An 18525-nucleotide genomic window follows, 5' to 3' on the forward strand; every position below is an offset into this window, starting at 1 on the left:
CATTACACTAGCACTAGTGCGAAAGAACTTTCCCATATATAAAAGGCTGCTTTGGAGTGCTCTTTGATCCTGGATATAAGGGTGTATTTTGTTTCCAGAAGTCTTCATCTTTTTTTTCCTACAGAAATTGTGGCACCTGACAGATGAGATGGTAGATTTCTAGAGATACTGGAGGAGGCAGCATGCATTGTACATGACCACAAAGGGAGACTGCCTTGAAAGAGTTTATTGTGTGTTAAAGAGACAGAAAGCTTTCTGCATGCCATTTGTGGAGCACATTTCTTTTCCTGCATGGAGATTCCCTGTTCGGGGTGGGGAGGGGTTACATAGAAAGCAACACACTGTGGTTGACAAAATACTACCTGCTCTTCAAGCAGGCATCAAAATATCACACTCCATTACTCTGGATTAGCTAATCAGGGGTGAATATGTTCCTTAGCCCCATATTCATAACCACTAACGTGGATTAGAACATATTTATTGTTTGTTGAATTTCTATGCCAAACCCAGATGAAGACAAAAGGGTGTGATTAACTTGGCTGGGAAACAGGGAACTTAAAATATCTCTTTTGTTACACTTGATGGGTGTTTGGTGGAGGGCAAGGGGAGGAATGTGGCAGGGCCCAGGATGCTCAGATTACCGCCACCAGACCTCCCCTTACATGATGTAACCATGATGTATTAGGGATGTAGTTTGGGGGGTGTAACATGGGGATTAGCAGCTAATGAAATTTTGGGTTCACTTTTGTACGGGGCTTCTATCTTGTTCCACCTTGTGGCAGGTGGGAGTCCTGTCAAGACAGTCTTCAATAAAGACCAAGCCTACTGGCTGCTGTTTTGCTCGGGTATTCCTGGCTGGTGTCCTTCTTTCCTGTCCAAGGGAGCCCTCAGATTTATCCATTAACAAAGTGGAGATTTGAACCCAGGCCTTCGGTTTTCCCAGTAGTGATGTATGGAAGTGAAAGCTGGACCATAAAGAAGCTGATTGCTGAAGAATTGATGCTTTTGAATTATGGTGCTGGAGGAGACTCTTGAGAGTCCCATGGACTGCAAGAAGATCAAACCTCTCCATTCTGAAGGAAATCAGCCCTGAGTGCTCACTGAAGGACAGATCCTGAAGCTGAGGCTCCAGTATTTTGGCCACCTCATGAGAAGAGAAGACTCCCTGGAAAAGACCCTGATGTTGGGAAAGATGGAGGGCACAAGGAGAAGGGGACGGCAGAGGACAAGATGGTTGGATAGTGTTCTCAAAGCTACCAGCATGAGTCTGACCAAACTGCAGGAGACAGTGGAAGACAGGAGTGCCTGGCATGCTCTGGTCCAGGGGGTCACGAAGAGTCACACAACTAAACGACTAAACAACAACAACAACATTAATAGTGAAATACAATTAAGAAGAAGTATATGGGGGGGGCAAGAGAGTGGGGCCTAAGCTATAGCTTGTTTAGCTTATACCTAAATTCGGCACTGATCAGAACCAGATCTGGGAGGGGAAATAACAAATGTTCAATGGGAGGCAGTATGGCCTTGGAAACTTGCATGCTCTACTTCCTCCCATATATGTGAGTATACAGTAAAAAAACTGTGGGAGGCAATGGAAGACAGGAGTGCCTGGCGTGCTCTGGTCCATGGGGTCACAAAGAGTCGGACACGACTAAATGACTAAACAACAACAACTTGCAGCTCACAGCCCAGCACTCTAACCATTACACCACACAGGCTCCCTTGGACTACAGCTCACAGGAACCCTAGTTGTAGCCCGAAACATCTGGAAGGGCAGCAGGTATTGAAGGCGGCCCTGTAGATTTGGAGGCTTCCTATATCATTGCTGTGTTCATTTATAACCTGTCTTTTTCCCTGAAAGGGACTCAAGGCATCTTACGGCTAAAATAGAAACAAATATAATAAAACATTTGGGGGTGGGGGGCGTAGCAGTCATCACCACCTGTCAGGGATGCTTTAGTAGTCATTCCAGGGGGTTGGACTACATGGCCCTTGGTATGCCTCTACAATTCTAGGATTAAAAAGCAAGGAAACATTGGTAGAATGTGTGTGTGTGTGATTTATTATTCTTATTTATTAAATTTGTATGTCGCCCTTTATCCATAGATCTCAAGGTAGTTCACATCATAAAAACACAATATAAAAAACACGTGCTTATATAGGCATGAGATTTATTAAAACATACAGAGGACGAGATGGTTGGACAGCGTTCTCGAAGCTACAAACATGAGTCTGACCAAACTGCGGGAGGCAGTGGAAGACAGGAGTGCCTGGCGTGCTCTGGTCCAGGGGGTCACGAAGAGGCGGACACAACTAAACGACTAAACAACAACAACAACAGATCATTACAACATGAGATTTATTAAAACATTAAAACATTATTAAAACATACAGATCATTACAACATCTTGCCCTATATTCCAGAAGACGCCGGACAGACATCTCTAGAGGTTGCTCTTGCTCTGCATTTCCTGTCTCTTAGCAGGGGGTTGCTATCCCCGCCCCCTCGAGCGCATCTCTCTACGAGCACCGCCCTCTTCCTCTTTTCCCATTCATGTTTTTCCCAACTGACGTCACTCCAACGCCCCATCCAATGAGCGAAGCCGTCAGCCTCCCTGCCATTCTCAGCATGGGAAAACTCCTCCCACTACCTCTCCCTTGAAGGGGCGGAGCTCCTCCTCCTGTCTCCTCTTTTTTTTTTAACCCCTTCCCCCTCCCTTCCCTCGCCACGGCTCTTATTGGTCGGCGGGGGCGTCTAACCCCGCCTCTTCCCCCCCACATAAATCTCTCGGGGTTTTTCTTTACAAAGTCCCCGCCCCGCAATCCAGAGCGAGCTCACTCGACAGGGGTAAAAAAAAAAACAACCACCGACCGGCTTGGAGCGACATAGGTCTCTCCCAATGAGAGGCTACTTTGCGAGAGATGCTTCTCTCCCATTGAGCTGAGAGAGGGCGTCCGCCCGCCCTCCCCCCCGCCCCTCCGCCTGGTGGGCGTGCGGAAGAAAGTGGGCGGGGCGGGCCAGAGTCGGCGGCGGCGAGTCGGGCGGTGGGAGCGAAGGCAGAGCGAGTCGCCCCGCTGTTTGCCCCCCCCGCCCCTCCCTCCTGAGGGAAGACCAACGGCCGGAAAGTGACGGTTGAGGGTGCAGGGGCGCGCGAGGGGCTCCTTTTCCCGCCCTTTTCTGACGGGGGGGGGAGGGCAGAGGAGCCTTTTTCTGAGGGGAATTGCTGAGGCGGCGGCGGCGGCGGCCGGTTCCTCCCTCCGCCAACCGCGGCGGGCCGCGCCCTCAGCTCCGCCGCCGGGTGAGGAGGGGCGATGGGCGGGCCGGTGGTCTCCTAGCTCCGCCGCCGCCGCCGTCGTGGCCCGAGGCCCGAGAGCGGCCCCCGCGGCTCCCCTGCCTGACGCCTCCTCAGCCCGCCGCCCTCTGTCGTCCTCCTCCTCTCTCCGCGGCCTGCCATGTCCGGGGTGGTGCGGACCCTGAGCCGCTGCCTCCTGTCGGCCGACGCGGCGTCGGGCCGGGGCGAGAGGCCGCCGCCGCCGCCGGGCGAATCGGGGAAGGAAGGCGGGCGGGACGCGGAGCGCGAGGCCCGGCGCCGCAGCCGCGAGATCGACGCGATGCTGGCCCGCGAGCGGCGCTCGGTGCGGCGCCTGGTCAAGATCCTGCTGCTGGGCGCCGGCGAGAGCGGCAAGTCCACCTTCCTCAAGCAGATGCGCATCATCCACGGCCGCGAGTTCGACCAGAAGGCGCTGCTGGAGTTCAGGGCCACCATCTACGAGAACGCCCTCAAGGTGAGCGGGGGAAGGGGGAGAAAGATTTAAAAAGGGGGGGGGTAAGCTTCAAAAAATGGCATATACTTAGGAGGGAGTGGCTTTGCTTTTCCTCATCCCTCCTCGTCCAGTTTTTCCTTTCGTGACGTGTCTTGAGCCTTCAGGGCAGGGGGGTCCTTTTGGAAACAGCTGGGCTGGTTTGCTTGCTGGCTTGCCTGCCCCCTCTGTATCCCAGCTTCCCTCTCAAGGGGGTGTGCAGGGTCCCCTCACAAGAACCCCCGGAAGTAGGTTTAGGTTGACAGGAAGACGATGACAGGGCCGAGATCACCCAGCGTGCTTCCTTGCAGAGGCAGGATTTGAACCCTGGCCTCCCATGTCCTGGCCTCCCATGTCCTGGCCTCCCATGTCCTGGACGTTGGGAGAGTCGGGTCAAATTCTTTATGTGACGCATTGGCAGCCTGCAGAACTCACTCCCACTGCAGCCAGAGATGGCCACCAATTTTGCCTGGCTTTAAAAGTGGTTTAGACAAATCAGTGGGGGAGGAAAGGGCTGTCAGTGGCTCCTGGCCATAATGGCCATGCTTTGGCTGCACAGTCCTTCCAGTTTCTGAAAAACACAGGAGGGGAGTGGGCTCTTATGTTCAGGTTCTGCTTGCATGTTTGCCATTGGGGCATCTGGTTGGCCACTGAGAGAAGAGGATGCTGGACTCAGCAGCGTAGCGTGGGGGGTGCCAGCCGCACCGGGCGCAACATCTGGGGGTTAGGGTTAGGGGGCGCAATCCACAGGTTAGGGGGCACAAATTACTTGCCTTGCCCCGGGTGCTGACAACCCACGCTACGCCACTGGCTGGACTAGCTGGGCCCTTGGCCTGATGATGATGATTCAATTTTCAGCAAAGCTTTTCTAATGCCAGCATCGCCAATAGGTATGGATGATAAGAGTTGGAGTCCAGCAACATCTGGAGGTCCAAAGTTTTGCATTGACTTAGGAATGCTGTTTTGAGTGGTGTACAGAATGCCCTGAATAAGTAGGTTGAAATAAAATGGGAGTGTAAGGCATACTGAAGCAGATGACTGGGGAAAAGAGTGCCAGCACTTCTCATACAATTGTATAAACCCTACTACAGCCCTGTGAGATGGAGCCAGACAATGGGTGGAATGAGTGTGGTGAGGCTGTTATGCATTCTGTTTAGTGTGCATTGATTCTGAGGGAAAGTAGTGTGTTTTGTATTCCCTCAGTTACAGTGTATAACACTGTAAGGTAGGAGATGAGAAGCTGGCGGTGGAATTGTGTGTTGCTTTGAATGGTTTGATTAATAACTAGAAACTGTGCTGTAACTATATTTAATAAAATAAACTGGAGGAATATATGGAAGGCAGCCTGTCAAGTCATAATAATAAAATTATTATTACAGTGGTACCTCGGGTTACATACGCTTCAGGTTACAGATTCCACTAACCCAGAAATAGTGCTTCAGGTTGAGAACTTTGCTTCAGGATAAAAACAGAAATCGGGTTCCGGTGGTGCGGCGACAGCAGGAGGCCCCATTAGTTAAAGTGGTACTTCAGGTTAAGAACAGTTTCAGGTTAGGAACGGACCTCCAGAACGGATTAAGTACTTAACCCGAGGTACCACTGTGTGCTACTTTCCCTCACACGTCCATGTATGTGCTTCATATACATCCAGTTCAACTTTACAATGATCCTGTAAGGTAGGAGAGCTAGGTGATGGGTGGAGTTGTGTAAGGGGGAGGTGATACCAGAGATGGGCTGCCAGTGTTATGCTAGGTGGCATCATCTTGCTTTTCCTAAGTAGTCTGTTTTCTATAATTTATTTGAATTATTCTTGGAACAGTATTCTTGCTACCACTGTACTTGGAATCATAGAATTATAAAGTTAGAAGGGACCCAAAGAGTAACCTAGTCCATCCCCTGCAATGCTTCCTACAACTTTGTATCCATTGGGTTGGTTGACACAAAAGGATAAGCCAAACCATATCTTACCAGGACTGCGTAAACATATGGACTCCCAGAGAGAAGCTCACAGCTGCTTTACTCCTCACAGAGCTAAGCATGTCATCCAAACCGGGACTTATGGTTAAGCTCTCTCATTGCTAGCCATGGTTTATTGTTGGCTGCAGCTCATGGTTAGTGAGCATAACCATAAGTCCCGGTTTGGATAACATGGTAAACCAAACCATTACTTAGTTCAGAGTAGGAACAAAAAAGGACTGGGGAAGGAGCAAAGAAAAACTGCAAGGTCTCTGGAAGACCATGTATTTGTGCGGTCCCAGTGAGCCACAGTTTAGCTTACTGTGTTGTGCAAACCGTTCTTGAAATAGTCCTGTAAGACCAATATTTGGAAGCCAACTTCTCTCAGTGTTCCAGTTCTCATTTCTTCCCTCTTTCCCCTATGTATCCTGAATAGCCCTGTCCCGCACCTCCTGGATTATGGCTGTGTTTCAATGTTTTGATTGTCTGTTGTTCAATTGGAATTATGTGGGAGGTGCAGATTACATGATTTCCCTTTGTGGTATGTCCAGGTGTGAGAAGTAATGGTGTTCTCCATTACCTCTTGGTGTAACCTTCCTGCCTAAATTCCTGAGACTGACATGGAGGAGAGAAGGGCCCAGTTCCAGGTTTCTGGAAATGGAGGATGGGATGATAGAAACTTATGCCATCACCAAGTATATAGACTCCCTGGAAAGGAGTTTACACACCCTTCATCACACAGTTCCAGTGTAGCTTACCACCATATAAGCAAAACATATTCAAATTCAATAAAACAATTTAAAACAAACTGAAGACTGTACCTCAGACAATATAGATGATCTCACAGAATTCATACTACTTAAATGTTGAAAGCCAGGATAAGGAAATGTATCTCCCGCAAATGGCTATATAATGACAATCCTTGGCATACCTCTATGGGGAAGGAGTTGCATATTTGAGGAGTTGTGACAGTCAGTGTCCTCTTCCAGCATCCGTGTTTCCAAGAGTGACAGAATGTGGAATATTGGCTGCTTTCTTATTCTTTGTTTTGTCATTGACATGGATAAAAATCCACAGGTCACCATTAATGTACGTGTTGAAATGAAATAGATGAAAATTGCCCATCTCTGTTTAGAGTTGAATGAAAATGCACGTGTGTGGCTAAAGTGAGCTAAGGAGTTATTAATCTGGGCAGAGTTACACCTGTGCCAGTCCAGTTTTTAACCATGGGAAAGTAAGCTTATTTATCTCTCCTCTTATGTGAGAACTCCCTCTCCCTTCTATTTTTTGAGCTTAGCTCTGCTTAGAATTGTATATGTACCAGACTTCTTGCTGATTGTGCAATGCTCTAAATTACAGTTTGCAAACCTGGTTAGAAGGGTCACTGAAGCTGACCTTGGTAATTGCAATGTATTAAAATGACATCTAGAATAACAGGTGTTGAACCTATGGTATGTGGACTCAGTATGTCCACACTGGCCTCCTCAGAACAAATTCAACTCAACTCAAATTTAGCCATTTGCACACATTGCTGTCTTAGAATATATACTAGTAAGTAAAGAGGAGAGGTGTAGAGTTGGAGGAACAAGGAACTCAGCAAGATATGCACACCCTGCCAACTGCACAGACTTGTTTTTAGATATTGCTCCTCAGCCTTCAGGGTTAAAAACTTTCCTTTAAAAATACCAGGAATCCACATTTTCTGTTGTACAGACAATATAAACCTGAATATTGCAAGCAGGTTCTAGGCTATTGGTTTTGACAACTATACTGTGATGCTTCCGAAGAGATGCATTATTTGTTAGGTTCATTTAAAAAAGCTCTGCTGCCGTACACAACCAATTCTTTATAGTATGAGGTTTCATTGCCAAGAACCTCCTTTATCAGATGTTCTTCTCTACAAACTAATACAATAATAAACATGTTAGTTTTTATGGTGTTGCAGAAGTTGGTTTTCTTCTTCTTTGCCACAATATTACTAGTATGTTTGTGGTAATGCTCACAGTGTTCTTGAATGTTACACAGCCCTTGAAAAACAAGCCCCTACTTGGAAATAAGGATATAAATTTGCTCTGAGAAATGTGTTCATGATCTTATTGTGGGCAAATTGTATCTGAAACCAAGTAATCACAATAAGCTGCAAGATGGGTGGTTCATTGACTGCTGTGCTAAAGGAGGTTATAAATGGGAAGAAGACCTTATGAAGGACTGGTTTAAACTAGAAATAATACTCAGCTTTTTAAAACCCATCAACATAGTTTAGCTGTAAGAAATAAGAGGATGAGGACTGAACAGTTGAAGAGGAAACAGGGAAAAGGTAAAATGAAAGAAGGTGCATTCATGCTCAGATACAGCAGTGGACTGAAGGGTAGCTTTAAATGAGTGGATTTAGAAACCCTTCAGTAGGACAAGGAGGGAGAAGTTGTCATCCTGGAGTTAATGAAGGCGGTGCCCTTTGGTACAGGCACATCTTGATCTTCTCACATCACCTTGTATTATTGTCTGCTTGTGACTTAGGCACAGAAATGTGAGGAACTGTGGATGTGGCACTGAATTTCTGCTGGTAACATGCAAGTGGATAGGAGTATAGTATCTTTCCAGAAGAGAATTTGTGTTAGAGAAGTCATGTGCAAGAGCATTATCAGGTTGTGAGCTATTGTATTGGTATTATAAAAGCAAAAATTGTGTATTCTGACATGGTGTGATGTAGTGTTTGCCTTTTAAGACTGTGCTTATGACAATGAACATTGGAGTTCTGTAGTTTCATATCAGAATTGTTATTTTTTATAAGACCACTGGGTCAAGTGGCAAGTGTGATACATTTTTCAGTTGCTCTTAGAACATACAAGTGTGTGCTGACTAATGGGATTTGGATGTGTCCACTGTCCTAAGCGAACATGTAACTGAGCATTTATTGTTATTTTTTAATGGCTCTTTTTAAAAGGAAAAAAACCTATGTGGTTCTGTTGCTGACACTCTGCATTTTTACTGAATTCACTGAACTATTAATCAATATTGTCCCTAACATTAAACCCTAGAAGAGAACCTGTGAAGTATTTCACTTTAGCAAGCAGTACAGTAGCATTTAGGCCTTCTAGGGAAATTTCATTTTCATTTACCTCATTAAGATTAATTGCACAATTATTTATTGTGATATTTTAATGACTTTGTGTAAAGAAGATAGGTGTTTGTATTATGCTCTTCAGGGTTTGAAAATAGTTGCTGTTTCTGTTAAAAAATGCAGCCTTTTTGAATTGAATGGCCATATGTCATTGTCAAAGAAAATATTGCTGTTCTAGTACTTTCACAGATTTTATATGTGCTTCCATTTGACAGCCAAGAAGAGGGTTTGTAATCTTGAGGTTAGGAAAAGTGATGAAATGTGTATCCATATAGAGAAAACATAACTTAAAAGTGAGTGGATGGATTGATTTAAATCACTAAGAAGAAAAAACCCAGTTTAAATCCAGTTGCCCACTTATAAATCCACACTTCCCTAACAAGCATATGTTTTGCCTGGTTACTGTAACAATTAGACTGTATTAGTTTTTAGCCAAATAGAGCCATTATGTAACTCTTCAGCAAAATTCTTATGTACTATAGAATTATGTTTGCTTACAGATAAGGTGTATGCACATGAAAGAATTCTAAGCAAGAATGCTTACTTGAAAGCTAAGTTTTGAATCCTGTGCATCCTTATTTGGCAGCCAGTCCCACCAAACAAATTAGAACTCCCTTCCAGGGAAATATGCATAAAATAGGGCTGTAACATGTCTTAGGTGTTAAATACAGATTATAGAAATGCATTCATACACCCAGGTAATACTTGGTGTAGAAGGGAGTAGTGATGTATATGGAACAAAACAGTGTTATTCCACTTTATGGTAAATTAATGTCCATACTACATATAGTTTCGGAATTGAACACAACACAGAGCTCAGGTAACTGGGCACAAAACAGAAATGCAAGGTAATTTGCATGAACTCAGTGGGTGATCCTGGTGAGATATAAGATATCGTCACCTGGATTCTAGTGCTTAAAATGACTTGCTAATTGATGCACAGTATCAAACCATAATATATGAACTCTTGTACTGTACTTGTACCCTTGTAATGACTAGTAGCACCTTAGAGACCAACTAAGTTTGTTCTTGGTAATTTTTTATTTTTTATATATATTTCGACTGTTTCATGCCAACACGGCTACCAACCTAAATCTTGTAATGACTGATGAAGATGTTTTCTTCCTCATTCTTTCTCTTCAAAGAAAAGCACTATTTCATGAAGGGATCATAAATTCAGTTTCATGACATTATAAATTTGAATTTAAGTTCATATTAAACCAGGTTTCTTTTTAGAAGAGAAACATATTAAGCTAAGCTTAAAAATTAAATCAAATTCAATTTTTTATGTTACCATTTTAGAACATCATTTTTTATCATGAGTAACCAATTATTGAAACCTTCCCTATTTCTTAGGTGTTAAATACAGATTATAGAAATGCATTCATACGCCAAGGTAATACTTGCAATTAGTAAACAATGGAAATACTTGCATATCATTTAGATTATTTTTGTTTTTGAAACTCTTCTGGTATCATCCTGTCTTTTTAAAATCTTTCTATTACAGAGAAGACACACAGTTAACAAAATGCTGAATGTAAGCCCCTAATCCAAAATTTACTTTTCCATTTAGTGCAGGCAATGGTTTAGAGTCGTAGCTTTTCCTAGCATTTTATGGGGCAGGCTTCCCAAACATCAGTTTTGCTTTGGCTTAAGTAAATAGTCATTGGTTAATGATGGTTTTGCTTGTTAACCAAGGCTAAACTTCAGGGCAATTTTTTATGAGAAGCGCTAGTGTTGGGAATACACAGACTCTATTAGTTCAGTATATCCACCTGGAATAGAAAAGTATATAAAACACCTAAATTAGCACATCTGACAATCACATGACTCATGCAGTACTATTGTATAAATGGTTAGTTGGAAGTAAATCCCTCTGTTCAATGGACCTTACTCTCCAGTGCAGTTTTAAAGTTGACTTTAATTTAACTTGCTAGATCAAAGTCATCAGCAAATGCAGCCTTTGGACTAACAAAAGTCAGCTGTTGTTGCTTTGGTGGTCAGCTGGCAGTGTGTAACCTTAGGAGCTGAAATCTGGTTTATTTCCATATGGGTTTATCATCATGTGTGTAGTGTTCTTGGTAAGGACTGCACTGTTCCTCTGAAATGCCTGAACTTGTAGAGCCATAAATTTCAACAAGAATTGCCACAGTCTGAAGAATTCCTCAACTACCTGTACTTCTGCATACCCAAGAGCCAAGACAATCCTTCTCTATTTTCCTTAGTAGCCCCTTCCTTTCCACCACCACCCTATCCTGCATAATAGTTAGCTTTGAATAATTTCAGTAATTTCCAAAGTGGTTTGTCATGAAATATGAGGAACTTCCCTTTTGAAGAGAAAACAGTCAAACCTCACTGTGTGAACATGAGTCATTATTATTATTATTATTATTACTATTCTATTAAAACACAAAATGCATTATGACATATGCTAATGAATACAATCACCATTTAGTAGTAAATAATTCTTTCTTCATAGTAAAATAACAATTTGTATAAAACATAGTTCTTAGCATTCATAGTACTGTAAAACTTAACTATTGTTATAAAACACTCCTTGAAGATACACAATGGGTCTTGATGTCTTCCAGATGAACTCTTGCTTTTAAAGAATTGACTCTTTCCTTGGTAGAGCGATGGTTGTGAGGTGATGCTTAATAATGCTTTCCTCTGATGTTCTGGGATAGAGGCTAGGCTGGAAAACCTGTAAGATCCTGACTTGTTCCTCGCATCCTTTCTTTAAAAAAGATGCTACCTTGGCAGGTACAGTCTTCTAGAAATCTGGTAATGAGGTTGATGTTTTTGTTTGCAGGTTATAGCTCTCTTAGTTAACTACAATTGATTTTTTAATTGCAAATTTATTAAAGGGGGGGCAAAAGAAGAAAAAACAGCTCACATTCACAATACAACAAACATCAGTACATCCATCTTAATCTATACTTGCAGATTGATATATGTCCAAATAGGTATCCCAGTGTTAATGTTTGTAGAAAAGTTTCCCACCCCTGCTGCCAGGTGTTTAAGAGTAAGAAGTGTAACTCTAACCTGGGAAAGTTTAATATGCTTTGGAAGCTAAATATTCAGTGTTTTTTCTCTCTTAAAGTAAGGCATTTCTAAGGTCTTTTCTAGTCCTGCAATTTCAGTCTGAACACTTTAACAACTATTGCACAAATTCTGTGTTGGATCTATTCAGTTGTAATACAATGTAATATTGATTATAATCCTGATCATGGATGTTTGGGGCACTTCTAATAAGTAGCTCTAATCAGTTTGCATCTCCCAGAGTCCAACCATCATTTTTTTGTTTGCATTAAGACAACTCTCAAAATCCCTTCTCCCTTTCATTGGATTTACTTGGAGACAGAGAGTCGTATTATAGTTTACAGACATAACTGCAGTTACAAATACAAAGATTGGTTTGTTAAGTTCCTGTAGGCTAAGTAAAGGGCATTGTATTTTGTTCATGTGTTTAGTCTTTTAACTCTGTATACAAATCTTGATGTTTATACTACTCACCTGGGGAATAGCAGCATTTGAATGAATGATGAAATATATGGAAATATTTAAGATTCTTTGCTTTGATTTTGTGTTTGCAAGACTCATAAAGGCCAGATGATGTATGTTTGAAGTGTGTTGGACAGGTTTCCTCAGGCAGCAAAATGGAACCATTTTAGTTACTTTTCTCCCATGCCAATAAGGTTAAGAATTTCTACTGGCCTCCTAAAAATCATAGTAGAACATGCATCCTGGATGCTGCGATATGACAATATTTTCATTAACGGTATTAATGCATCCAGGCTGCTGCCCAGCACTAAATATAGGGTTTGTAATATATAAACACTATATTCTCCCGTGTACCAAATCTCTAGGCTCTTCTTCCCATAATCTTGTCAAATGTGACGCAAATGTTTAGGAGAAACTGTTAGCATATCTTAAAAGGTCTGTATTTTTAAAATATTCATGTTATTTACTTAATATTTAGTGCTGAAGTTGGTGGTGACTTTGGAGCTCAAGAGTAGCACATGAAATAATCTGCCCTGAGAGTATTATGCTGATAAAATGCATGTTTTTAGAGAAGCAGTTGGGTGGGTTTTTTCTATAATACCTGCAGTTGGCATCTGTCTTGAGAGATGATGGAAGAGTGTGCCATCAGGGGTAAAGTCAAACCATTGAAGAGTTACATCACCTGCTGCAGCTGTAGAGACCAATATAGATGAGACATGCTTTATTGCAGCTGGGGCAGATGAACGTACAGTAGAACCTCTACTTACAACTGCCTCAGGTTACAAACGCTTCAGGTTACTCCGCTAACCTGGAAGAGTTACTTCGAGTTGAGAACTTTGCCCCAGGATAAGAACAAAAATCGTGTGCCGGTGTCGTAGCAGCAGCAAGAAGCCCCATTAGCAAAAGCACGCCTCTAGTTAAGAACAGTTTCAGGTTAAGAATGAACCTCCAGAACAAATTAAGTTCGTATCCAGTTTCATTGGTACAGATGCACCATGGGATTCCTTCACTCCTCCCAATGGTCATTTCTCCACTGGTCATTGCTGTGGATACACAACCTGACTGACTTGTATCCAGGCACTGTGGTTGTCTACAATGGACTCCCACATGGCGGGATTAATGTTGCCAGCCTTCATGTCAAGTTTGCAGACATCTTCTTAATACAAAGTTTGCAGATATTTTCTTAATACGTACGTAGTTACTAGTTCTTTTTTCTGCCTATTCCAAAGGTCAGGTTGAGTTATGGAATCTTACCCTATTTTTAATCCCCATACTGGCTCTGAAGCATGAGAGTCAGAGAAAGTGGTTTGCTTTTAAATGAGCAGAAATTCTAACTAAAATTGGTCACTGTACACATATATCAGTTTACTGTGTTTATTATTATTTACTAAAAAAAAATGCTGCTGTTCAGTCAAGGATAACATCCAAGCATATTTACAATATAAAAACACAAAAATGTATACACAACATAGTAACAAACACACACCCTAGTTTAAAATACTGTTGGTTGATTGTTTAATTAGCCAAAGGCCTGAGACAGAAGGAATATTTGCCTGGAGCCTAAAGATATGTAACAAAGGCATCAGGCAAGCATTCCAAAAATGGGGAGCCATGACAGAAAAGGCCCATTCTCTTGTTTTCACTCTCCAGACCTTTTGTGGAGGTTCAGGGCAGCCAAAGTTGTTGAGCTTCTTTGAGGGGAGCCAGTGATCTACCATTCACCTTAAACTGGATTTGCTTGTCATTCCCTTTTTGGTACATGACCATAAGCACTACAGAGTATGCATCAACAGAAGAACAACGTATTATATATATTTCTATATCCTGCCTTTCTGTCTGATAGCAGACTGACCCCAAGACAACTTACAGTAAGGGAAAAATAAATAAATAATATTTTTTTTAAAAAAAGACACTGATGACTTACAAATGTTATGGGCAGCAGAATGAGAAACGTTAGCTACTGTCCAGTCCTTATGTTTATGTGAATGTGATTGTTAATCTACTGCATATTTGGAAAGTGGTTTGTATGTCTGTCTGTTCTATACATTTGGACACCTCAGGAGATACCTTTGCCAAACATCATTAGGGTTTTTTTAGGTGGGGGCAGCAGTCTTCAGTGATGTTTGGATGCCAGGTGCCATTTTGAATCAAGTTGGCAGACCAAAACATAACACTAGTTTCCCCAGTTTTTAGCATAACAGGTCCAAAGTCACAGATTCCACTTTTTAAAATTTTAATACAAAAGCTTTATTTTTGTTTCTATAAATACCTAGACACCACTGGGCACTCCCCACTAGTACGATATCAAACTTTTAAATCTGCCAGTACAGATTTGTGTAGGCAAGTTGTGAACAAGTTGTCAGAATACTAGCAGTGGTTGCTCAGGAAAGCTTTGATTTAGGGACTAGGATTAGTTTTTGTGAAATGTAAGGCAACAGGTAGGTGTTGAATGCACGTCATCCTCTTGTTCTGTGTACACATTCATAAAATTTAGGAATTGCTGATTGATGGACACTGGATTTAAATCCCCAAAGTAATATTGTAACTCTTAGAAGCACTATTTATAGCATTGTACTTAAATAAGTCAAAATACCATTATTCCCTATTGGTCGTAAAATGACTACCTGGGAGCTATACTTCTCTTTACCACTTACTGGAAATAATTTTGAAGAGGGGTGAAATAAAAAAGACCAGCCACTCCATGAGAACAAGCACCACAGAAGAAGAGAACGAGTATGGTTCTGATAGGAAACTATTATGATCTCATTCCCCAGTGTAGGAAATTTTTCAGGCAAGGGCTGCAGCTGTGCAATGGTAACCATTTGAAAGCTGCTGGAGTGAAACAAGACTGCATCTAGATGAGTTTAAAGAACTTTAGAACACTGGAGCCTTAGCAGGTGAAAGGTCAGAGCTAGCTTGTATGGGCAGGGATGACGCATACATATTTGCAACCCAATTTAAGAGGCAAGTGGAAGATAATAGGCTGTAGCAAGCACAATATGGCTACAATATTAATAGCTTTCTTGCAATTGTTCTATTGTTTTACATACCATTCTACAAACTGGATACAAATGTATGTAATGCAAAATATCTTCAGATACTCATTTGTACTGTTCATTAACGTTGTAGCAAAGAATGCTCTGGAAGAGTAAAATGGGAGTTTCATAGCTTGATTAGCCTTTTAACATTTGTTTTAAATCTCTTTCATTCTGGTAATGCATCTTACCCATAATAGAAACGTCTATGCGGTGGGCATTGGGATAAGGTTTAACTCCTTAAAATGACCTCACAATTTAAAATTGCTTTTTGTCTGCATCATTTCACCTTTGATTTATTCTTAAATGGAAAACCCCAGCTAAAACAGTAAACATTGTTGTTGGCAAACCAAATACTTGAGAATGGGAGCAGGTTTTTAAAACTCTTAGTTGCAGTTCAGTGAAAAAGAATGTTAACTGCATTCCTTGAGTTCATAGCTTCCTTTTTACAGGCTTTTAATAATTGTACTATGCTTTGTGTTGAATGCATGCTCTTTGAACAGTTTATCTGAAGGATTAAATTGTATGGAGATGAAGTAATAGTCATTCAGGGTGGCTCAGTGTTTACATTAGAGAAACTGCATTAGAAAGAGTCCAACCTGATAATGGATAGTTGAAAAATTTTAATTAGCTGCCCTTCTGCTGGAATACTGGAGAAGCTGCAACTCTCCTACATTGCTAAATTTAGCAGCCTTGAACCTGCTTCTTCATGATATTTTACTGCTAAATCTTGCACTGAAGCTTGTTTCTTATCCTTGATCTTCAGCATTAAAGTTCTTGGGTGTACTCCTTAACTGTAGGAATGAATTCTTAGGTTGATGCTTGGCGGGTGGGATAATAGAGCTCCTGAATAAGTATCATCATGTAAAATTTTAAAAAGTAAATATGGGTAGGGCAATGCTTACTGTTATAATCCTTGTGTGGTTACAGCAGACAAGCCTACATTTTAGAAAATGACATTAGTCATAATGAACAGAAGTTGCAACTAAGGATTCTATAGTTGGGCTTCCTTTGTCTCCCTGCTTTCCAAAAGCAAAGAAATTGGGAGAAAATTAATGCCTGTGAAGCTTGGATAAAAAGAAAATATTTAGTTAAAGCTTTCTAATCAGCCCCCTTATTCAATCTTCTTTAGAAGATTGAAGTCTGGTATGGATGTTTGAAATCTGAGGTTAAATGTGCTTAATGCAAGTCTTTTATAAATAGAAGGCAACAAAACAAATTTTGATGTTAACTGATCATATCAACTCAGATCTGTGATAAGTACTGTGCTCTTTGACTAAGGGTCCATAATGAAAGTATTTTTAAGGAATTGCACAGTATGAAAGAATTGCATTGTTTCTAGGGGATACTAAATGAGGATGCTTTGCCTCTGTATACAAAATCGTTCATTGCATGTTCTAGCAAGTTGACAGTCTTTCTCATGGTTTTTATTTTCATGGCTTGATCTATTACAAGGAGAAATAGATTGGTTTCGGGACTTGTGAACTCTTACTGCTTGGAATGCTGTTACTGTATGTGATCCAAATACATTTTATTGGGGGTTGCATTTACGGTAACTAGTAAAGAAGAAAAACTTATTGAAGTGACTGGTCAGAAATCGCATAACTGCACACTGCTAGAAGATTCCATAATTCAGACCTTTCCTGAAGCTTGCCAGAACACCATAGAGGCCTCTTCCCTCTATCCTCAGCAAAAGCTAAGGTCTTGGTTAGAGTCCTGACTCAAGAGTTCGTATAACCTGTGTAAGGGGCCGTTTATTTTTCACAAAATTCTGGCACCTAATGTGAGTATGCACAGAGTTTTTCCTTTTCAGGGATGCCAATAGTTGAAAAATGGCTAGTAGGACAGGCTAGGGTGTGTAGATAAACTGGAAAAGAGGGTAGAAGCTGAAGGTGAAGCAGATAGAGATGCTTCTAAATGTTCCTGACTCCTCCTGCAAGATGAGCAGGTAAGGAGCCCTCACTTCTGCCATTACTATTAGCTAATGCGGTGATACAGCACAAAGACAGACTGCCACTTAAATAAAGGTGTTTTAACTTCATCTCATATTTTATCACAGCCAGATATGTATATTTTAAAAAATGATTGGTTTTAAGTGTCATTTCAATTCTTCATTTTATATAGTTCTTTCCTTCAATGTAATTGTTTTTTCTTTGGTCACTAAGTGTATTTATCTGTTCCTCTAGGGCTGCAGGGTTCTAGTCGATGCACGGGACAAACTAGGGATCCCTTGGCAGTATACAGAGAATGAGAAGCATGGAATGTTTCTAATGGCCTTTGAAAATAAAGCTGGGGTGCCCATTGAGCCTTCTACGTTCCAGTTGTATGTACCTGCCCTGACTTGCCTGTGGAAGGATGCGGGGATCAAGGAGGCGTTTAGCCGTCGAAGTGAATATCAGCTGGTGAGTATGCCAAACCATACTCTTTGTTACTTTGTTACCAGTTCATGGTGAAAGTGGGCTAGAGTATTATTGCCACCATCCATTTTCAACTCTCAGCTCCACCCAACATGACAATTGATATGGATTCATTTGTATCATATAGCATGAGCATAATTTGGCCATAAAGCAGTGGTAGTAGCCTAGTGAGTATCTTTAGTTTTAGAGGGCTTTCTAGAATTTTATGTAGCAAATATTCAGTAGAATGGTAGGTCTGACTCAGAGCAAGTTTTAAGTTTATCTAAAGCAGTGGTTTTCAAACTTTTTTCTCTGCACCACAGAATAAAAATTTGCTCACACCACACCATTTTTAAAATAATGCTAAATTGGGGTTTGTGAACTTGTGTGTGCTAATGATAGGGAAACAAACAGCTCAGGAGGCACATCATGGCAGCCATGAATTATGGTTTACTGTGACTTGTGAATTGAGGCAAAGTTTCATTAACAGCATCAAGTTTATGGTGATGCTCTCTCAGAAACTCCTCCTAATCCAAATTGGGAAGTATTATGAATTAGTATGACTTTATTGAATTGAATTAATGGTTTTGATGAATTTGTAGTTTTCCTTATATGCTATTGTGTTTGATATAGTGATTGCAATATTTGTTGTTTTTTAATGCTATTGTGATTATTGTGAGCTACTTTGAGCTCAACATTTTTGTTGTTG

General features: G+C 41.5%; 2 protein-coding genes across 5 annotated transcripts in view; both read left to right on the plus strand.

Moving 5' to 3' along the window:
* CARD11 (caspase recruitment domain family member 11) overlaps nt 1-18525 on the plus strand; it is a 313312-nt gene that overhangs the window by 133863 nt on the left and 160924 nt on the right. For 3 of the 4 annotated variants that reach the window (XM_081889078.1, XM_081889081.1, XM_081889079.1), the window contains exon 25: nt 11773-11784. The exons of the other annotated variant lie outside the window; for it this stretch is intronic. The gene's annotated coding sequence lies outside the window, so the exon portion shown is untranslated. Of the gene's footprint in view, nt 1-11772; nt 11785-18525 lie in introns of those variants that run through there. 4 annotated transcript variants of the gene reach the window in all.
* The window catches only part of GNA12 (G protein subunit alpha 12), a 33544-nt gene continuing 18033 nt past the window's right edge, over nt 3015-18525 (plus strand). Inside the window, exons 1-2 of the mRNA XM_081889299.1 lie at nt 3015-3789; nt 17607-17822. Of these exons, the coding sequence (XP_081745425.1) occupies nt 3457-3789; nt 17607-17822 (549 nt within the window). The 5' untranslated portion in view covers nt 3015-3456. The remainder of the gene's footprint in view (nt 3790-17606; nt 17823-18525) is intronic.

The sequence above is a fragment of the Podarcis melisellensis genome (genome assembly GCF_964234715.1).
Source record: "Podarcis melisellensis genome assembly, chromosome: 14".
NCBI lineage: Eukaryota > Metazoa > Chordata > Lepidosauria > Squamata > Lacertidae > Podarcis > Podarcis melisellensis.